The 23,226-nt window shown below is 43.3% G+C and overlaps 1 protein-coding gene across 1 annotated transcript in view; it reads right to left on the bottom strand.

Moving 5' to 3' along the window:
• Window positions 1-3,883: 3,883 nt before the first annotated feature.
• The window catches only part of YPEL2 (yippee like 2), a 63,530-nt gene continuing 44,187 nt past the window's right edge, over window positions 3,884-23,226 (bottom strand). The window contains exons 3-5 of the mRNA XM_068530366.1: window positions 13,945-13,988; window positions 12,808-12,916; window positions 3,884-8,604 (exon numbers count right to left, since the gene is read on the bottom strand). Coding sequence (XP_068386467.1) covers window positions 8,515-8,604; window positions 12,808-12,916; window positions 13,945-13,988 — 243 coding nt within the window. The 3' untranslated portion in view covers window positions 3,884-8,514. The remainder of the gene's footprint in view (window positions 8,605-12,807; window positions 12,917-13,944; window positions 13,989-23,226) is intronic.

Below are 23,226 nucleotides of genomic sequence, written 5' to 3'. Positions count from 1 at the left end.
GTTACTTAACCTCCCTGGGTGTCAGCCTCCTTTGTGGAGGGATGACTGTTGAATCCTAAATATCCTATGTGCTAGTAGTGCCCGTAACAGTGAGTTCCAATCACTCAGCAAATAAAAAAGGACAAGTGACACATGTTAAGGCCTATTTGGTCTGGGCAACGTGCTGGGCCCTCTACGGCTGTTATTTGATCCTCACAGTAACTTACGCATCGTTGCTGGTACCCCCAGTTTACAAATGATGGAAACTAGTCCTGAGAATTGCAGTGACTTCCTCAAAGTGATCAATGGATAAGCATGCAGTCAGGCTTCAAATCCCCATCTGTCCAACTCCAAAGCAACCTTCTTTCTATTTGACCTTGCTAATATCTGAGCTTGGAATAAATCATTAACATGATTTTAATTCAAAATAAATATAACTCGCTAGTTCTGTCATAGTTTTCAAATAATTTGCTGATGCCTTGAAAAATTCAGCTTCTCTAGCTATTCTGTCTCTCATAAAAAAATGATCCCACGTCACTTGGGAATTAGAAGAATCTTCATGCAACATGAACTTTTAATCCTTGGCTTGTTCAAGCTGGCCTGGAGCATTACTCCTAATGGCCCCATAGAACTGCCATGTGTTAGGATACTTTAGTCACTTCTGCGTGGGTAAGTTTTTGGGTTTCTATCTTTTAAATCAGTCTGAACAACTGAAAGTAACACTTTTTTTTCCCCTCAAAAGAAATGAAAAATAATAGTGCTGCAATCAACAGCCGTGAAATCCTGTAAAATAAAGGTATAATACAACAACTCTTCCTCAGTTCTAAGCTCTTGGCTTCCAGTGGAAAAGCCATGGTTTCCATTTCATGAAAAAAGAATAAAATATGAGAGAGCAAAATAGCCATGACATTTTGGGTGTGTGCTTAGTCAGATCTGCCAGAAAGTTTCCTATTTGGTAGTTATTCGTTTTTCCTGAACAGCAGGCTGGGGACACAGATATGGTGTGGGCTTCAGAATCAGAATAAGAGTTAAAAAAAAAATCCCAGCTCTTCCATGGACATGTTATTTATGCTCTCTGAACCTCAGTTTCTTCCTCTGTAAAATGGGGATGCTTCGTGGGATTGTTTTGAAATTAAACAAAAAATATACATAAAGAGCAAAATACAGTCGTCTTCTTTATCCCACTCCAAATGCAAAACAGACTTGAGCAATTCATAATGATAACAATCATTTTATTATCATTGACTCTTTACTGGCACTGGGCTAGCCCTTTCCATAGATTACCTTTTTATTAAGGGAAACCAGTATTTGAAACCACGTGTTCTAATTCCAGGGCTTGCCCTGTGCCCTGCTCTGGTACACTATTATTGGGTTCAGATTAAAGGATTTATGAGCAATTGCTTCTGCAGGAAACAGCTGCCTGAGGGTCGTGGTCCGTGTGGCTAGATATTTGGCCAACAGTAGGGAAAGCCATGCATAATCCTTTGTTCTCACTCAGCACAATTAGTACCCCTGCTTTTCTGCTCCCTGGGGTTAGTTTCCTGACTAGACTAGGCACATAATAGATGCCCCCAAAGTACTTGCTGAATAAATAAATGCAAATTAGTAAACTGATTGCTCACAGTGTAACCATTTACTTTATGTAATATTTAATGCTAACCTCTTCTCCATTCTTCTCTTAGGGAAACTAACATGTTAAAGAGACTTTTTTCTTAACCTGTTAAGTCTCTGCATTAATTCAGTGTTCACCAAGCACTTATTAAGTACCTACTATTAATCAAGGGGCCAAGGATTACATATGTAATCCATTACTGAGTATTAAAAAACAACAAAGCCCTGCTTATATTCAGCTGTGGAATACACAATACTTTTTAGGTAGCATTGACCTTTGTGGCTTTGTTTAGTTTTCTAATTTGCATTCCCTGAACCCTATTTATTAGGCAGTCATGGTGGGCAGACTGGGAAAGTGTCTTTTTTTTTTCTGGAGTATAATTGCTTTACATACAATGTTGTGTTAGTTTCTGCTGTACAACAAAGTGAATCAGCTATACGTATACATATATCCCCTCTCTCTTGAGACTCCCTCCCACTCCCCCCATCCCACCCCTCTGGTCATCACAGAGCACAGAGCTGAGCTCCCTGTGCTATACAGCAGCTTCCCACTAGCTATCTATTTTACACATGATCGTGTATATATGTCAATGCTACTCTCTCAATTCATGCCCCCCCACTCCCCCGCTCCCGGGTCGACAAGTCTGTTCTCTACGTCTGTCTCTTTTCCCGCCCTGCAAATAGGTTCATCAGTACTGGGAAAGTGTCTTGTGAAGCCACACTAGAATTAAGGCCAGAGAGGAATTCCCTGGAGGTCCAGTGGTTACGACTCCACGCTTCCACTGTAGGGGGCATGGGTTCAATCCCTGGTCTGGGAACTAACATCCTGCATGCCACATGGCACGGCCCAAAAAAAAAAAACAAAGAAAGAAAGAAGGCTGGAGAAGAGAGAGGCTGAAATTTGGAACATGGTGTAGGGAAAGAACAAAGAACATAGGGCTGTGAAGTCAGATTGACTATGATTCCTGATCCTGTCACTAGCAAACCTCAATTCTGTCATCTACAAAATGAGGATGGTCAGCATTTGTCACTGTTTTCCCACAGGGTGGGAAGGACTCCTAGAATGATATGAGGAAGTACCTCACTGTGAAGATCCTACATGAGGTCACAGAAGCAAAGCACCCAACACAGGGTCTCACGCAAACCAAGCACTCCATGAACATCTCTGCTCTTCCCTCCCTTTCTTCCAGCGTGATCTCCTGGACAGCCACTGTGGGCTATGAGAGCTTGCAAAGGTGAGGAGGGTCCAAGGGCTGCTGGTCTGAGACTGGTTGTCTCCTGCACATGTTATCTTTTCTCTCCTCCCTGCCTGCCAAAGGCAAACAGGAATGAAATGATAACAGGCATAGGCATTGAAGCAAAACAGGTCACAGGAATAAGATAATGCACTCAAGGACAAATAAAAGTTAACTGTAGCTGGGCCCAGAATAGGTAAGTAAAAAGTCTAGGGACGTAGAGAAGGTATTTCCTATTTTAGAGGGAATAAGCTTTTCAAATATTATCACCAATGTGAAAACTCACAAACACATACACTTGTGTGGCTTTAATATCCTCTTTGCTATTTTGGTTGCCTGCACAAGGTAGGAACTCTATAAGTTATGGATGCAAGCTTTTGAAAAAGTGCTTTAAGATACAGTATAAATTGATGATGTCTAGGCAAATATGTTTAGCCTTGTTAAAACTGTACTTACAATGACTAGCTATGCAAGGTTGTGTGTGCATATGGACGAGACTAGAGGAAAGGTACTTGGGGAAAAAGACAGCTACTTTATTAGGATGGTTGAATTGCCTTACTCAGTGGCTAGAACCTAACAGATGTTTAATATTTGTCCAGTGAGTGAGAAGACTTGATTTTCCATATATTACAACTGTGAATATTTATCTCCCTTTGTTAGCCAACCATTCAGAGATAATGTTGCCTCTTTTTGACATTATTTTGTTGTTTTACTTTTTTTTCCCTTCACCTAATGTAATTCTATCTCTAAAGAAAATTGGTATAAACAGAAAAGCTTGCAGAGTCTAAGAATATGGGGCTTAGTAGACAGAAATGATACATTTCTGCATTTCTGATCTACAAAGCCAGGAGAAATGTTTGTAGATAAACAGAAGACCTGATTTGTATTCATCAATCAGCCAAGTGTCCTTAGGGAAAATAACCCCTCAGGGCCTCAGTTGACAGATCTGTGAATAGGGTTAGACAGATGACCACCTACAGGTCTGTCAGTTACTTTAAATGTTAAATGTCAAGATAAAACATGCCGGGTCAATTAAGACAGATGAGCCCTCCAAAGAATTAATATTTGAAAACTTTATTTTCTCAAATGAGCACCAACACAGATTGGAAATATGACAGAAACAATGCACTTTTCTCTAATATTGAATCACTATGTACAAATACAGGAAAAGGTGAAGACAAATTACTTGAAAATAATTATCTTTGTTATTGAAGCAAAGTGACCTGAAAATGCCACTGAAAAAAAAAAATTTTTTAATTATAAAAAAAAAAAAAAAGAAAAACAAAACCCAAACCCAACAAATACAGTTTGTAAACACAAGCATAAATAGAGTCTGTATTGAAAGATAGTCTCTGCAGGTTGGAAGAGGGAACTGACTCTCACTTTCACCAAAATGTTATACAAAAACACACGGACAGATAGAATTTGGTAATATGAGAACAGCTTGTTTCTTCTTGGCTTTACCTGTCACTGCTGGCCAATTTCACGACTGTATTTTATTTTTAAATATTAAATATCTCTTTCCTTGAACTAGACCACTACCATGTTTTCTCATTTGAGCAGACTCTTTTTTTAAAATATGTAAGATGATTGTGTTCAAGATTTGATTTTCCAGCCTCTTCCTGAACCTGAGGCAATCTGACCTTAAAAAAAAAAAAAAAAAAAAAAAAAGGTGTTTACCTCCAAGGTATGCGTATTATTTTATTGACGTTCTTTCTACCCAAACCAGTTTAATGTTTAACATGATGTGGCTTCCACAACAGCTGGAGCCCTGGGTTCATGATGAATACACTCACATCTCAGTGAGAAACACAGCTTTGACTCTGCTTGATCTTCACAACAACAGATTTCCTTTACAGTCTGTAAAAGTTGAGCACACAAAGAAAGACAAAGGAGCAAACAGGCAACAGCTCCACGCTCAGGAAAACAAAATCCTCGAGGGCTGTGCTGTTGGTCCTCTCAGAAACACAACCACCAGAGAAAAAGAGAAGAAAAATCTTATGTGCCCAAGGTGTAAACTGTAGGTACAGTGTCCCCAGTAAAAACGAAAACAGGAGGCACAATCCAAAGTGCTTTACACACACACACACACTTAAAAACAAGACTCCAAGACTCCAATCTGTTGGAAATTCTTCCAACAAGAGGAATCACTCTAATTTGTTACTAAATTTATTTGATTTTATCTATTTTCTTTTCTAGCCAAGAGTGGTGCAAGAAAATATTTCAATTCTCAACTTGGTAATGTACTGCAGAGTCTGTTCCATTAGGAAGAAATGCAGAGAGGCATTGCTTTATTGCCTCCGTCCAGACTAAAGTGATGGAGATCTTTTTTTTTCTTTTTTCTTTTTTAAGAGTATATTGGTGATCACTGTTTCCCTTAAGATATACTTCAAGAAATGCAGAGGAAACCACAGCATTTAAAAATGAAAATAAAAAGTGCTCTCAGGGGATCTGAGAAAACAGCACCAAATATATTATTTAAAAAATTAAATATTATTTACAAAAGTATATTTCACAAGCAACTGTTTCTTATATATCCACTTGAAAATCTTTTTGTCAAGGGGACACCTCTCTTTTACACACTGATCCACCAGTAAAGATTTACTCTGCTGTCAGGGGAACTGGGGGAGCACTCAGGCAGGCCCAGCTGACGATCGGTGGACATCAGCAGCCTGAGACTAATATCCCGCCCAGCAGGCTGGGTGTAATCCAGGACCGCCAGGGCCATATGACTTAGGGAGGTACAGGGGAGATGGAAGTAGAGTCTGCCGGTTGGACTTCAGTTGAAAATGAAGGCAGCTGCTGGCTGAGGTATAAAACTTCTTCTGAACCTCAGTATAAATAAAAGGTTTTATACCTTTTCCTTTCTCACTTCTTCTCCCCTTCCCTACTCCCTGCACCCCACCCTAGCTTTATCATTGAACTCCAATTCCCCAAACATCCCAGGGGTGAATAGATGAGGTCTTTGGTTATGCTCTGAGTCAATAATTTGGTGAGGAAATTAAGAAATGAACTGACTGAGGCCTTGAGTTGATGCATCTCCATCGCTCAGCTGCGGTCTCTCCAATACTATAGACGGTAGATAGACAAGCCATGAATGAAGCTAAAGTTATAAGAAGCACTTTTGGTTGACACAAAGGGAAAGCCTAATGAGTTGGGTTTTCTTCCCCTGTTGCAACATGCTGCTCAGATCTCTGGCACCAAGTACGGTGCCATGCGCCCATTGGATGCTCAATGGATAGTAATTGAAGAAAATACCAGAACCGGGGTCTAACTGGAGCCTGCTCTGATCCGTGTAAGAGTCAGAGGCCCCACCCCCACAAACACAGTGGCACATCAGTCTCCTCTGCCCCTTGAAAATTCTAGGGCACCTCATGTCCAGTTTCTATGTCACCACGCTCCGTTTTTACACACTTACCCATGTCCTCCCCGACCCCCCATACCGTCTTCTCTTTATGGAAAGGATTATCAATAGCCAGGACGTTTCCTGAGTCAAGGGGCTAATCAAAATACAGAAATGAGGGCCACTGCCTTCAGCAGGGATGGGGAGGGGAATCTATGATTTCTATGCTGGCAAGCCAGTTTAGGAATGTGAAAGTTGAAATTTTTTTTTTTTTTTTTTTTTTTTTTGATTGAGATCTGGGGCCTGGGAGCCAGAGGAACTATTTCTCTGGGATCAGAAATGAAAAGACTTCTTCTGAACCTCAGTCTGCTTTTTAGTAACGTGGAGAGAACAACTTAATCTCCCAGGCTACTAAAAGCACCAAAAGATGTGGGCAAGAAGCCTTCGGGAACAAAATTCGATTTTTAAGAATCCTCTTTGTCTTACAGAAGCTGTCTGCTGCTAAACGTGGGGCTGGGCAGGACCACACCCATCTCAGCCCCTCGTTCCACAATCAACACACAGAGACTCAAAAAGGCATTTCCACAACAGACTCGCCCCCTCTGGGAATTTGGCTCAATTCTGAAAATGTCCTGGGTTGGCTGCTTTAATCTTGGTTAAGAATTTTACAGGTTCTCATCTCCATGAACTCACTCTTTCGTGACTTTTAAGGTGAATTTTCCTATGGGATTAGCCTACTTGGGGAATGAGATGCTGAGAATTACCTAACAAAACCTACACATATCTTAGCAATAATAATATTTTCAGTCTAAGCAATGAAATTAACTCAGTTAAATGAGTTTCGGTCATGCACCATGTACTGGCTAAATTGCTGTAGAAGAGACTTCACAGTGTTGATTAAACGTAACAAACTCCTCTCTCTCTCAAGAGCCTTACAGGGATTTGTTCTCCACTTCCCTAATATAACGAACTTTGGATGGGGAGGTGGGGAGTGGGGTGTAATACTGGAATTTATAACTTGCCGTTTGACATCAAATCTGAGACCTTATTGCTGGATCAAATTGACAGATCTGCCTCCACACAAAACATTCAAGTAAAAGAGAACAGCTAGGGGCATGAGAAATCTACCAGCCAGGTTATCACTAAGCTCAAAGCCTTGGGACTTTGTTTTCCACGATCTACAATGACAGAACTGGAGAAAAACACCCAAAACTCTACGTACAAAGAATTGCTGATCTCAGTGAAGCCATTGCATACCAAAGAAGAAAGATGCACTTAACCTGTTATGGTTCAAACCTAAACTATTCCCGGCAATGCCCCACCCCACCCCACCCCCCTCCTTGCCACAATGCTCTTCTCTTACTAAGGTTCAGAAGAAAAGGTCAGTCAGAACTGCTAACTGGTTCTACTTTTTATTTTCTCTGGCCCAGTAACAGAGCCATTTCTGCAGGAGCTCCTAAACTGCACCCCCCTTTGTTCCCTGTTATCCTCCATCACTGATTTTACTTGGTTGCTGGTCAAAGCCTTTGGGACGTTTGGATCTTGCACCCATTGCAAATGGCAGTCCCCTCTCCTGTCACCTACAGTGGCTGAAGAGGCAAAGATGATTACCCAGAGGAGCAGTGAGGCATCAGAGTCATCAAAACCATCTGGGCTTTTCCCGAGTCACTCACTGCTGCCAGGACACTCCCCAGCTCGGCCCAGGGGAACCAGGCCGGCCCCTGCCCTGCCAGCTAGAATTAGGGCCACTTCTTGTGCTCATTTGCTAACCTGGCACATTTGGTGTCAGGAACAGAAGCTTCTGATCAGAGAGAATGCAGTCATGAGGTATTTTTTTTTCTCTTTGTCCTTTTAGACAAGTCGATTATTTCAAGCCTAAGTTCCCAGGTCTCCAGGAGCAGCACAAGTTTGTTCCTACCTCTACCCTCCCATCCCCTACCCACCCGGGACCCTCATGGTTCCCCTCTTCCTCACACCCCTGCGCTGTGCCACTGTTCTCCTGACAAGAGGCCATCAGGCAGCTCTTCAAGGGCCCTGGGGCCTTTATCAAAGTGGGCTGCCGCCATGCAGGCAGGCATCTGTTCCTTTCGTTGTTTTGCTTTCAGCCAACACTAGAACAGAGAGAGAAGCCAGGATCAAATCACAAACAGATACAAAGCAAAGAGACAGAGAGACAGCAATTTAGAGGCTGGTCACCAGAAAGATGGTGGCAGGGTGGGAGAATGCCCCAGATGGCAAGGCCCCTAAATGGATGGAACCAAGTGTTCAGTCACTCTCTCACGCTTGGGTAGAATGTTCGGTTGGATGGCATTCACGTGGACACTGGGTTGGGTAGATGTTCTCCAATCAGTCCCAGCCATTGTCCTTGATCATGTGTGCTAGCTCAATGATGTATTTGCCTTCTTTATATTTCTGGCTGCTTTCAAAGGCATGTTCCTAGGAAACACAAAGGAAGAGAAAAGATACTGAATGACCAAAGACAAGCAGATGACTTTTGGAGCACAGGAGCCAAGGCGGGGCCAATGACAGGTACCAGGACCACTGAAGTCTGGCTCCGGCGTCACCCAGACTCACTGAGAATTCCTACCACTCAGCACACTATGTCCCCTCGGCTTAACTGCAGCACTGAGGCATCAGCAGGACTTTCTCAATATTTACAATAGAATTTAAATATTTTTAAATTTAAATGTTCTGAATTTAAATATTCTAAATATTTTCTCAATATTTGCAATAGCGTTTCTTCAGGATCTTTGCTCATTCAAGTCTCTGGCCAAACGTCACCATCTCAGTAAGGTCTTTACTGAAAATCACAACTTCCCAGGCAGCAATTCCTCCCTGCCCCCCTCTTTTCCTGCTTTATTTTTCTCCACAGCACTTACCACATTCAAACATGCAGTATAACTTGCATATCTATTTTGTGTTTTGTCTGTCTCCCACTACCACAAGATAAACTTCATGTTTTGTTCATTGATAGATCCATCTATATATATATATGTATGTGTGTGTGTGTGTGTGTACGTGTGTATAAAATCTTAGGGGCACTTGGTTTCTGATGTTTACCAGAAATCTGCCCTATGGAGGTATCCATAAAGTTTCTGTGTCATTATTTTATTTTATTATTATTTTTTGGCCGGTCTGTGCAGCTTCTGGGATCTTAGTTCCCCGACCAGAGATTAAACTCGAGCCCTCGGCAGTGAAAGCCCAGAGTCCTAAACACTGGACTGCCAGGGAATTCCCACTGTGTCATTATTTTAAACTGTGCTTGTTAGGCTTAGAGAAAAGACATTCAGGAACAGAAACAAAATATATTGTGAGGCCAAACAGGTCTCTCTTTTATTTCTTATCTTGCTATTTCCATGTCAGATGTGTTAAGTTTGTTTTTCCGTCATTGCTTTTCTCCAGGGAAAAAGGAGCTGTATGAACTCCAGGCTGAAAGACCTGGCAGCCCTTGAGCCCTACCCAGCTGCCAGGCCTCCAGAGAAGGGCAAACCCAATGCAAACCAGCTGGGAGGTTACCAGCTGAAACTTACAGCACTGCAGGCTCTCCCAGCTAATAAGCCCCACAGAAATAAGTCCTGCCTAGGAGTAGGATCAAGGTGATATTCTATTTGCAGACACAGATACAAAAAACCATCTTGGTGTATAATCTGAAAAACACTGGGTATCAGGGTCATCAGATGGCAAAGCTCAATGTGCAGAGCAGTGGACATCAGCTCTCCCTCCCGAGTCCCTAAATTAGGAAGGAGCTAAATAAATCCTACTGTCGATAGATTCTGGGCAGCATTTGTATGGACTGTATCTTCTGTTCTAGAGCTCAGGGGCTCCGGGTCTCAGAACAAGAGTTCAGACTCCAGCCTCTTGTTGAGAGAGGAATCATTCCACATAGCGGAGAGGGGAGGGGCACCGAGAGAAAGTGCAAACACACCACACACATACAAGAGCTGTGTGCTCAGCAGTAATTTCCCTGACACCTCATTATTCCCCAGCTCCGTTTGTGTGTGTGTGTCTGTGTGTGTGTGTGTGATGTGTACACAACCAGAGGAATGTGGTTTGGGAATAGGACCTATTGTTCCATAGTAGTGTATTCAGGATAGAGAGGAGGAAAAAACAAAACTAGGAAAGTGACAGTGTGTCCCTATTAAACAAAAAAAAAGAAAGAAAAAAGTCAACACCCCCCCAAGCCACAGGGCACTTGCAAAATGTCACAACTGGATTCCAGGAGACAGCACTAGATCTGGAACTGAAACAAACATCCCCCCTAAACCCCACGTCTACGGCTTCCTAGCATCAGAAGCATCATTGAAGCGTCTGACTTCCTTTTACAATTTACAAAATTATAAACTTTCTATTTACAAAATTGGGATAATTACAAGTACTTCACAGGGTTATTATTAAGGGTCAGAAGGAATAGTAGAGTGAAAGGTTGGAGCACTGGGCCTGGCATGTGAGAGGTGATCAATGAATGTTTGGGGAGATGGATGGTCCTCTGTTGTCCTGTCCAGCTGTTGTAACTTCACCTGCGGGTTTTCCCCCTTGGTATCATGACTATAAGCACCCTGAGGGCAAGAACTAGATCTCATTCGCTTTTGTATCGAGCACAAAGGTTCCTAATAAAGCTTTGTCAAAGGACTGAATCCTTTTACCTGAAGAAAGGAGCAAAACCAACCAAGTCAGATTTATCTTCTGTATATAAATCCAGCACACGTTCAAGGAATAAGACAGCCAAGAAGTTGGGAAACAAAGAGGAAGCAGAACACTTTTGGATAATCAAAACCAGAACTGTGGTCCCCCAGATCACTCAGAGGGGACCAGTGGCCATACAGGGGGAGAAGGGCCAAGGCCAGTTTCTCCCATAGGAAGCTGTGGTTAAACCTTCTTGGCATCATGAAACACAGTGTCTAGGTTTTTTCGTTCTCATTCTGAACATTTCAAGGAAGACATGGAAAGACGGAATCTAAAGGCCATGCTGCTGAACTGCAGACTTCACCTGCAGCAGTTTTTTAGATCTGCACTTTTTTTTTTTTTTTTGGCCAAGCCACGGAGCTTGTGGGATCTCAGTTCCCCAACCAGGGACTGAACCCGGGCCACGGCAGTGAAAGCCCGGAATCCTAACCACTGGGCCACCAGGTAACTCCGCAAGATCTGCACATTTTTGAACTTTATTTATACGCTCCCTGCTCCCACGTATGCACAAGCTCCCCCACTATCAAAGTCCTACAGAGTGGTGCATTTACTGCAGTCAACAAACCTACACTGATGCGTCCTCATCATTCTGTGGGCGGTTCTGACTACTCCTTCAGGCTCCTTCCCGAGCTAGCTAACGGCAGGTCCTATGAGCCAGCCCCACACTGACCCTCTGCAACTGACAGGACAGGGGATTTGAGGCGTTTTACATGGAATAAATTGCCCTCCCAGAAACAGGAAGACTCATTTTTCAATATTCCCACAATGAGAGACAGGGCAGAGAAAAGCACTGTGAAAAGATCTGCCAATGATAATAATAACAATAATACAAGTTGACTTTCACTGAACACATACACCTCCTCTCACCCTGGCAAGGGACTGCCCACTCTCCTAGGTACCAAGGAGATGCTAAAAATATCTGTGGAGTTAAACAGTGCAGGAATAAGTATCCAGTTGGGCAGGTCCAGCCATGACTATATCTGACAGTGGACATTAATTAACACAGTATTTGATGATGCCTAGCACAGGGTCTGGGACCTAAGAGATGTTTTGGGGACATTTACTGGAGCATCAAAGAACATGGGCTCTCGGGCTTCCCTGGTGGCGCAGTGGTTGAGAATCTGCCTGCCAATGCAGGGGACACGGGTTCGAGCCCTGGTCTGGGTAGATCCCACATGCCACGGAGCAACTGGGCCCGTGAGCCACAATTACTGAGCCTGCGCGTCTGGAGCCTGTGCTCCGCAACAAGAGAGGCCGCGATGGTGAGAGGCCCGCGCACCGCGATGAAGAGTGGCCCCCGCTTGCCGCAACTGGAGAAAGCCCTCGCACAGAAACGAAGACCCAACACAGCCATACATACATACATACATACATACATACATACATACATACATACATACATAAATTTAAAAAAAAAAAGAACATGGGCTCTGCAGTCTGACCACCACCTGGACTCCTCTCCTCGTTTGGCCATGTAATGGCTAGACAACACTGGACATACTATTAACCTCCCTAAGCCTCAGTTTCCTCAGCCATAAACTAGGGATTAAAATGGGTAAATCCTTATCCTCTAAGGATTCTGTGAAGAGTAAATAAAATAATGTACGTCTGGAACGCAGTAAGTTGTCAGGAAATGTTATGTGCCATTGTTATTATTACTATTACTATTATTATTATTAATTAAATTGAGAGGGTATGTGTGTGTGTGTGTGTGTGTGCGTGTATCAGGAGCAGGTGAAGAAAGGAGCACGAGGAGTGACTGTCAGTGGAAAGGGGATGAGTGTGGCAAACAGAAGTGTGCCAGGAACTGCTCTTTGAGCTGAGTTTCCCATCCTGGTCAAAGATAATCCCACAAGGCCACGGGAGGCAAGTAGAAGAAAACATTCTTCTAACGTGTGGCTCTCAGCCAGTTCCTTCACGGCCCTCTCTCCACCAGTCAGACTCCCTGGTACTTACATATTTCCAGCCCAGAGTGGTTTTGCAGTTTTCACAGTAAATGTCTGCGACGGCGTGCAGTCCTGTTAGCAACACGCGCTCTTCTGCCGGCCCGCAGCCCACGTTAACTCTGTGCCAAGGGACAGAGAGAGAGAGCGGGGCGTCAGGCACATGCTCACCATCAGTTGTTCAAGCTGGACTTGCAGCAAAAAATTAACTGAGTACAGCTGCCTGAAGGGAAGCCAACACTGAGAAGAGCATCATCTCTAACTGAAACCAGGAATAACCTCCGAAAAGGTAGCCACAGGGAAACGTCTCCGTTGAGATGCATTTCAGATCTGCAAGTTCTGATTCAATGAGTCTACTAAAAGTAGTCTTTATGGTTGAGACTCTGCTCAGAATTTTTCTAACAAATGCTTTTAAGCCTTGTGATTGAAGGGGACAAACTGACAACCACACTGAAGTCCACAGCCATGAGCACAGGTCCTCAGAGCTTCCTGAGGACTGATTGCAGCCAGAGATGTCAATCATGACGGCACAGTCCTGTCCTGAGCACAAGGATGGGTGAGCCCCATCTATCAAATACATAGACTCCTTCACAGAGCACCTATTCTTTTAGACTGAACACGCTGGATTTCCATTTTCACAGTTCATCAGGTTTGCTTTCCTAGAGAAAGTTGTAAATAATGCTGAGGGCTGTGGCAGACTGTGCATCTGTAGGAGGGGATGGAAGCTCTTCACTAACTCCACTTTATGAAGGCTCCCCCAACCTTAGTCCTCCAGCAGATCCTGGTGTCCTCTGTTCGCCCTCCTTCTCTTCCCCAGAGACACATCTCAGGTCTAGTTATGAGACCTCCCGTGTTGAAGCTCTCAGAAGCACTTCAGCTTCTTCCCTAGGAGACTACAGCTCTCTGTACTTACTGGGGGTAGTGACTATATTATTTTTAGCCAAAGATGATGCCTCCCCAAAGTCCCCAAGGATGACTGGCTACCACTTGTGGTAAATAATGCTCCATGGATGTGTGTGTGCGTGTGTGTGTGTGTGTGTGTGTGTGTCAGAGAGGACAGGTTCCATTGTTTAGTTATCATTGAGCGTTGCTTTTCCCCACCCCTCGATATTTGCACCGAACAATGGATGTACCATTCAGAGACACTCACACTGAGTTAAAGAGGTATGCTCGTCCTTGACTTCCTTGGAACGACTGAAATGCAAGAAGACAAATCGATAGTTAGAGATCCATTTCACCCACCCATTCGGGAAACCAGCCCCAAAGCACAACAATCATGACCTTGCAGGGCTGACACGGCTAAAATGGAGCGGTGAGCCAGTTAACCCTCCAGCTAGCAGATGGCATGGTGGGAGGAGGAGAAGGCAGAATAAACAGAGCTACAGAGCCCGGGTCAGCCCACACTCGGACTGTTTTCACCAGCCCAGGTAAGAAAATACCATTAATCCACACTGGCCTTTCCTGGACCCACTTGATTTCAGCCACCTGTACTGCCCACAGCTTTCAAGTCGGCTAGGGCATGGAAACCAGCACAAGCACCTCTGCTTGCCCTCTTGGTTCAACCCTGCAGAAGACAGCAAAGAATCCCCAAGGTAAGAATAAACCACCAAACCCACACTTCTCACTGGTCTTGCTTTCTTGGAAATCCTAACTGCTAGACCATCCTCCTAAATGGCAGCACGAAAGCTCTCCTTTTGAGGTGTAAGCAACTTCATCTCTAGATCACAGGAATGCTCATTAAGCAGTAATCCCACTTTAACTTCTAGCTTAAAGAGGAACTTCTTTCTTCTGGCTGGAGGATGGCAGGGAACAGGAGAAAACAGGAGCCAGAGCTTGCCGTGCGATTTGGCATCTACTTCCAGTAACACAGGCCCTATCCGTGTTTTTCTCCTCTGGTTACACTGAAACGTCTGGCTGACATGAGCCATCCATGTACTGCATTTCTGCCTGCATTTTTAATGTGGCCTGACAACTGTACCCTGAATTAAACATCCTGGTCTGCTCTGAAGACCACTCTTAAAATAAATAAACAAGCAAACAAATAAGGGACTCTCCCATGACCTCTGTTATTCACTGGCTGGAGAAATCTATGGGTGACTGGTTAACAGATGACCAAAGGGTAGGAGAGAACCAGACGGGACACAGATCACTGCCCATGAGACAGCTGTTGTCAGAAGCACAGGACTTTAGGGATCAGTGCTGCCAGCCGGAGAGAAAGGTAAAATTCTTGACCTGTGGAAAAACTGCCTTTGGGGAAGATAGATTGTTGGTTGCCTACAACATACAAATGTACCAGAAGCCTTGGCTCCCAGGTGCAGCTCTGGGCAGCAAGCAGATGTTCCCCAGCTGCTGCTCAGGCTGAAACCAGATCTCTTTCCTTTGGGTCTTGAAACATCCCCGGGGAACATAAGAGCTCCAGGCTAGCACTGAGCATGAATAGGAGTGTCACAGCCTCGAAACCTGGAACCTGGAAGTCCATGCCAAGTGTTTGGATGAGACAATGTCCCAGCAACACAGACCCTATATTTGGCCAACCTGTTAGTTCAACTTTGGAGCACAAGACATCCAAGCACCGCCAGGATAGCAAAAGCTTCACGATCTGGTCCCACCAACCTCCGCAGTCTCTTCTCTTGCTACTTTCCCACTGTGTCCTTTGCTCTAGTCAGGCCGAACCACGTGCAATTCCTGGAACTTGCGTTTCACCAACTCTGACCACCATCTTCCCTGAGATGGGGAGGCTCCTCCACGTGACCAATCCTAAGCCTCAGCTCAGCTTCCTCCCTTTCGTAAGGCTTTCTCTGACCTCCTCAGGAAGAGGTACCCATTGGTACCCATGTACTGCACTCCTCTTGTTCCCTGCCTGTTCCTTTTTCTTAGCTCTTAGCATACTGGATTTAAATTGTCTCTCTGTCTAACTCACTCACTAGATTGTGAGCTCCCTGAAGGCATGAACCATGTCTTCAATCTCTCTCTGAACCCACAACACATAGCATGAATCTGGCATCATTTATAAAATATTTATTGCATGAGTCAATTGCCTCTAATTTCCTTTTTTTTTTTCTTTAAATGGCTTTATTGGTATATATCTGACATACAATAATAAAGTGTGTATATTTAAAGTGTACTATTTGATGAGTTTTGATACCTGCATATACCTGTGAAATCATCACCACAACCAAGATTATGGACTATCTGTCACATTCAAAAGTTTCCTCATGTCCCTCAATCCAGCCATCTCTTCCCTCCTCACTCTCTTCCCACTCATCCTCAGGCAGCCACTGTCTACTGTCACTATAGTTTGTATTTTCCATAATTTTTAATAAATGAAATCATACAGCATGTAGCGTTTCTTGCCTGGCTTCTTTCACACAGCACAGTTCTTTTAAGATTTATCTATGTTGCTGTATATATCAATAGTTCATTCTCTTTTCATTGCTGAGTCATATTCCAGTCTGTGAATTTACCAGAGTTCATTTATTTTTGGTTTGACTTTAATAAGGGATTTGGACTAGTTGACCTCCAAGTCTCCTTCAAGCTCCAAAATTATATTCTCGTATAATTCTGTGGTCCTACATTATGGATAATTGGGAGTGCCACCCTCGAGGAAACTTTTACCAAGATCTTCAAGTTAGAGCTTAGAAGAAGGTGGTTATGGGAAAACAAATTCTAGAAGAAAGCAGACTGGAAAACGACAACATGAAGCAACACAGCTTCACCATTTATGGCAGGAAAAGACATTCACTTCTCAAAGACTCACAGATCACCTGCTATCTGCTGGGCACAATGGGAATGTAGGGAGAGAGGCAGCACCGTAGAGCTTTTCAGGGCAGCAGTCCCCCCAGAAGGTACACAAGACAATCCTTCAGGGTAGGGGGAAAATACTAGAAATTTTATCTATTTAATTTTATCTTTAAAAAAAAGTTTCACTAAACAGTATTTAGCAATGCTTTCATTTTACATGATCTTTGTAGCTCAGAATTGATATGCCTGTACAAAAATTAAAATGGAGGACGTTCAGAAGAAAGTGCAGGAGAAAATCTTTGTGACCTTGCGTTAGAAAAGATTTCTTAGATACTACACCAGGAACACAATTTATAAAAGAAAAAACTGCTAAATTTCATCAAAATTTTAAACTTTTGCTCTGAAAAACACTTTTAAGAGAATGAAAAGATAAGCCATAGACTGGGAGAAAATATCTACACATCACTTGTCTAACAAAGGACTTGTATCTAAAATATACAAAGAACTCTCAAAATTCAATAATAAAACAAGAAACCCAATTTTAAAATGGGCAAAGATTTGAACAGACTTCACCAAATATAAACAGAAGGGAAACAGGCCCATGAAAAGATGCTCAACGTCACTAGTCATTAGGGGAACGCAAATTGAAAAACATAATTGACAAATCACTATACATATATTAAAATGGTCCAAAAAAATTTTTTTAACTGACAAAACTAAGTGCACTCAAGAATGTGTAGCAACTGGAATTCAGACACTGCAAAATGGCACAGCCATTTGGATAAGAGTTTGGCAGTTTCAATTACTCAAACGAAATGAAAACCTATGTTAATACACATAACATGGATGAATTTGAAATGCTTTAGCTAAGAAGAGCATTGGTTGCCAAAGGTTATAGGTAAGGGGAAAGTTTGACTACATGGGTAACACAGGAGTTGGAATTTTCTTATCTTGATTTCATTGGTGCATAAGAGTATGCATTTGTCAAAATTCATTGGATTTTTTAATTTTTATTTTTAACTTTACATACAGTAAAATTCACCCTTGTTGGTGAAATCCAATAAAAATTTTAAAATAAGCCATCTCTAAACTCTCCTACATCTGAACACCGTACTCCTATATTTGTACAATTAGGAAATGTAAACTATTTCCTGATCTATTTAAAAGTATTCCAGGGGCTTCCCTGGTGGCGCAGTGGTTGAGAATCTGCCTGCTAACGCAGGGGACACAGGTTCGAGCCCTGGTCTGGGAAGATCCCATATGCCGCGGAGCGGCTAGGCCCGTGAGCCACAACTACTGAGCCTGCGCATCTGGAGCCTGTGCTCCGCAACAAGAGAGGCCACGATAGCGAGAGGCCCGCGCACCGCGATGAAGAGTGGCCCCCGCTTGCCACAACTAGAGAAAGCCCTAGCACAGAAACGAAGACCCAACATAGCAATCAATAAATCTTTAAAAAAAAAAAATAATAATAAAAGTATTCCAAACAAAGAGCTTCAGAGGAGTTTGAAGTCTCGTTAAAAGGTACTTTTCTGAACTACAAAGTTCAGCAAAAACCTTTGTATAACTGGTGGGTGGGTTGGAAAATGGGGATCATGATTTTTGTAAGCTCAAGGATGCAAATGTTCCATTTGAATCTACCTTTGTAAGGAAGTTTTCATTAAGGGCAACTGTTAAAATGAAGTATAGAATTATACTCTCCTAGGGACACACCTCTGAATTACTGAATCACAAAGTGATAAACCAAGATTTTTTTTTTCCTAAAAAGAGAGCATATTCAATCATATATACCTTCAATAAAATAAGATTAAAAGCAAATTTACAATTGTTTTATTTTTTCTTCCATCCTTTTAAATTACAGAAATTATTAAAATTTTCTAATATTTGTTTATAATGTAGGTATTACATAGCAACCCATGTATACCATTTATAAGTAAGTAGACATATTAGGAATACATGCTCAAACACTTTACTGGTAGGGGTATGTGATTTTAAAGGTTTGGAGGTCACTGTTCCGGGGGTTCCAATCTGTTTCAGGCAGGGCCTGAGAGTCACTTTCTCTGGCCTGACACAGATTCGAATTCCTAGAGAGTAGGGTTGGGGAGGGCACATGGCAGGGAAGAGAGTTGCCAGTCAGGCCCAGAGGCGCCTCACAAGGCCACCACGGTTCCTCTAGGCCTATTCTTCGAGAGAGAGTGCTGGCAGAGGTCCACACTCTACAAAGGGTGCCGAACCCAATCAGGGCTGTCTCGGTGGCAATACCTACAGAGGTACCTCCCCAGCGACAGTAGCTATGAGCCTGTCTCCTCAGCCTGGCACTCAGGACCAACTGAATCTCTGGGGCAGGATTCTGGAAGCTCTTCCACCGTGGCTTCCACACTGGGCCCCTGCCAAGCCAACATTTATGATGAGAAAAACATTCACAGAGAACAACAGGCATCTTGCAAATAGACACAGACAAGAATAGCCCGGCTGGGTGGCTGTCTCCTGTGGGCCCCAGCCCAGCCTGGCACAACGAGGCACGGTCTGGCGCTCCCTTGAGTGAGGGTGGTACCCAAGGTGGGGAGACTGAAAGGAAGTGAAGGAAGCAATTAGAATGAAGCAAACAGAATGTCAGACCAGGAGATCCCAAACAGACTGTCGGACACATTTGTTTGCTGTCATTACTGCCAGGCAACAAGGCAGCTCTTTTCCATGTTGTATTATCAATGAAGGCTGGTATTCAGGACTGCAGAAAAGGTTTTTTTGTTTTTGTTTTTTAAATTTTACAAAACTTTTCTTCTGTCCTTTAAAGGAAGGTAATAGTTCCAGGCCCAGCCCTTCCAGCCAGCTCAAAGGAACGGAAAGGGCTTTGAGTTTCCTGTTTAGTAGCCAAAACCACTGATTTCTGGCCCCTTTGAAAGTCTGGAAGGCAGCAATCACTTTTAAAAGTAGGAGGACCATTGAAAAAAAACGAATACTTGTGGGGGGAGGTGGCAACAGAGCAAACATGCGGGTTCCTCCTTCACTTGAACAGGCTCAGGCATGAAGTCCTCCTAGCATGAAGCAGAGCCTCTCAATCTCCTCTCTCTGGGAACGTCAACCATTATCAACCGAGTATGTGCCCCAGGAAGTGCCCAGAGATGAGGGAAGCAGACGCCCACCTGACTACTCAGCTGTAACACCTGGGAGCTAGACGAGCCTTTGCATATCTTCCTATGATAAGAGGATCTCATCTTGGCTCAGAAATTCAGGATAAAACCCTGGTTTTACAACTTCAACTTAATTAATAGCTACTTGACCTTGGGAGAATTATTTAGCCTCTCTCGGCTTCCACATCTTTTACATCTGCAGATGGAAACCATGCCTATTTTCCAAGTTGTTGAGAACAAGAAGTAAAACAAGGTAAACAAAGTGCAGAGTAAAAAGATCAGTTCCCTACCTTCCCTTTTCGGCCTTTTCAGGAGCCTGGAGAAGAGAGAAGAAAAGGTTGGCTCTAATCTATTTGGTTCTTCAAAATTCTTTTCTTCAGTGACTTTTGGTGTCCCCCTTTCTCTATATTACGGCATAAGGCCACTCTTCCACTCTTTGTAACTCAATATCCATAAAAATGTAGGGATGGAACTGAAGCTCCCCATGATCCTTTCCACTAGTAATAATATGAGTATTTTAAAGCACCTGGTGCTTACTTCACCAACCTACCATGCATAGGCACAGTGTTCATTACATGGGCTTTGAAGAGGAAGGACTGGCAGAGTTTGAGCCCCGGCTTGGCCATATACTTGCTATGTTACTAACTTGGTCAAGCCAATTAATTTCTCTGAGACTCAATTTCCTAATCTATAAAATGGGCACAATAATATAGTATTCACACCCACACCAGATTTGTATAAGAAATAAATGAGACACTATATATGAATGAAGGTACTTCATAAACTTCAAGGTATGAAGGTACTTCATAAACTTCAAAAAGTTACCTTTTGAAAAAATTAATTAATTTATTTATTTTGGCTGTGCTGGGTCTTCACTGCAGCACGCAGGCTTCTCTAGTTGCGGCACGCGGGCTCTAGAGCACAGAGGCTCAGTAGCTGTGGAGTGCAGGCTTAGTTGCAGTATGTGGGATCTTAGTTCCCTGACCAGGGATCAAACCCAGCCCCCTGCATTGGGAGCTCAGAGTCTTAACCACTGGACCACCAGAGAAGTCCCAAAAGTCACCCTTAATGTATACAATTCAGGGGCTCTTGGTATATTCACAAGATTGTGCAACCACACCACTATCTAATTCCAGAGCATTTTCACACCCCAAAAAGAAATCTTGCATCATTACCAGTCACCTTCCATTTCCCCTGTCCCTGGCAACCACAAACCTACTTTCTGTCTCTATGGATTTGCTCAAGGTACTATATGCTATACTATGTACCATCTCAGTGAGAAGGTAACAGAGGTATTAGATAGAGATACAATGGAGGAGTTGTAAAACTCCTGCCTTGGGGTGTTGGCTAAGTACCCCACCTCAACATTTTGCTGGGGAAGGTCAGGGCAGTCCCTTTTCCTTTCTCATTCCTTTCTGCATCCATGGTTAAGCCTGGTGGAGTTTGCTATTCAGGGTCAAAGTAAACCACAGGCTCCATTCCAAAGAGCTGAAACCCAAGCAAAATAATACTGGATCTTGTTTGGATTTCACCCTTGAGGAAGCATATGGAGAAAGTGGGAAGGGTGGTAATAAAGAACAATGAAAATGATGAAAACTTCCACAATTAGAACATGGTGCAGTTTAAAGAAACTGAACAGTTAGGTAAGAGGAAAGAAGATTAAAGGGGGTTTCTTCCATCTTCTCTGCAATAAGAACAAGAGGAAATAGACTTAGACGGAAATAAGAGAGACTTGGGTTAATTATAAGGGAAGAATTTCCTGACTCTGTATAACTTCCACACTAGGACACAGGTCACCAGGAAAGACTAGGAAAGAACAAAGCCATTTGTATGTGTTCATGGCTTACAAAAAGTGTTCACACATCTGCCTAGAAACTTCAAGATGGGGTAAAAAGCCATGTGTGTTGCTTAGGGGCAGAAGCATGGCTGCTTCCAGCCCTCTTTGGCTGGCTTTGAGCTTTGGTAGATCTCAACTCGCTCTCCCATTCCTGAAACAGATGGAGGGAGGGGCAGGGAAGGGACTGGCTCTAAAGGAGGAAATATCTGCTGTGTGGAGTCATAAAATTCCAAGGGCATGGGAGCATACACGATGCAAACTATGCAAGGAACTGAATGGCAAAAACAAAAGGTGGTGTAGGGCCTGGGGCCTGGGGGCCACATTTAACTGCTGAAATGCAGAGATTTTGGGATCTAAGTCACTTAACGATCAGACCTTTCAATTCAGCAGATGCCGTCAGCTCTCAACCTGCACTCTCTCCTATTCTCCATAGAGAAGGCCTGGAAAACATGCATTCTCCACAGGGATAAAGAGCAGGGGATTTGTATGATCAGACAAGCCCCATCCTCTACAGAAGAAAGGCTGACATGTCTGTTCTGGGAGACTGGCTTCTGAGTTAGAGAGTGAACAGGTGGAATCCGGATGTCATGGCAGCCAGTCGTTAATAGCTGGGTCCTTTGCAGTTCAAATATAAAACTAAAACTTTTAGGGGCTGAAATAATGGAGCTCAAATTTCTCTCAAAACCATGAGGCCGGGCTTCCCTGGTGGTGCAGTGGTTAAGAATCTGCCTGCCAATGCAGGGGACACGGGTTCGAGCCCTGGTCCGGGAAGATCCCACATGCTGCGGAGCGACTAAGCCCGTGCCCCACCACTACTGAGCCTGCGCTCTAGAGACTGCGAGCCCCAACTACTGAAGCCCGTGAGCCACAACTACCTAAGCCTGCGCGCCTAGAGCCTGTGCTCTGCAACAAGAGAAGCCACTGCCGTGAGAAGCCCGCGCACCACAACAAAGAGTAGCCCCCCCTCAGCAACTAGAGAAAACTCACATGCAAGCGAAGACACAATGCAGCCAAAAAACAAAAAATTAAATTAAATGAATAAATACATTTATTTTTTAAAAAAACAAAAAACCACCAGGCCCTTCCACTTCCACCATCAGGTATATATTTGAAAAAATGAAAACACTAATTTGAAAAGATACCTGCACCCCAATGTTCATAGCAGCATTATCTGCAGTAGCCAAGGTATGGAAGCAACCTAAGTGTCCATCAACAGATGAATGGATAAAGAAGATGTGGTATACGTATGGAATCTAAAAAAAAAAAAAAAAAAAAAAAATTGTTCTGAAGAACCTAGGGGCAGGACAGGAATAAAGACACAGACGTAGAGAATGGACTTGAGGACACGGGGAGGGCTAAGGGTAAGCTGGGACGAAGTGAGAGAGTAGCATGGACATATATACACTACCAAATGTAAAATAGATGGCTAGTGGGAAGCAGCCACATAGCACAGGGAGATCAGCTCAGTGCTTTGTGACCACCTAGAGGGGTGGGATAGGGAGGGTGGGAGGGAGATGCAAGAGGGAGGAGATATGGGGATATATGTATATGTATAGCTGATTCACTTTGTTATAAAGCAGAAACTAACACACCATTATAAAGTAATTATACTCCAATAAAGATGTTAAAAAACAAAAAAGATGTGATATAGATACACAATGGAATACTACTCAGCTGTAAAAAAAGAATGAAATTTTGCCATTTGCAGCAACATAGATGGACTTGG

The sequence above is a fragment of the Eschrichtius robustus genome, chromosome 20, assembly GCF_028021215.1.
Source record: "Eschrichtius robustus isolate mEscRob2 chromosome 20, mEscRob2.pri, whole genome shotgun sequence".
Taxonomy (NCBI): domain Eukaryota; kingdom Metazoa; phylum Chordata; class Mammalia; order Artiodactyla; family Eschrichtiidae; genus Eschrichtius; species Eschrichtius robustus.
Note: the sequence above shows the minus strand (reverse complement) of the source record. Positions and strands in the feature narration are given on the sequence as shown.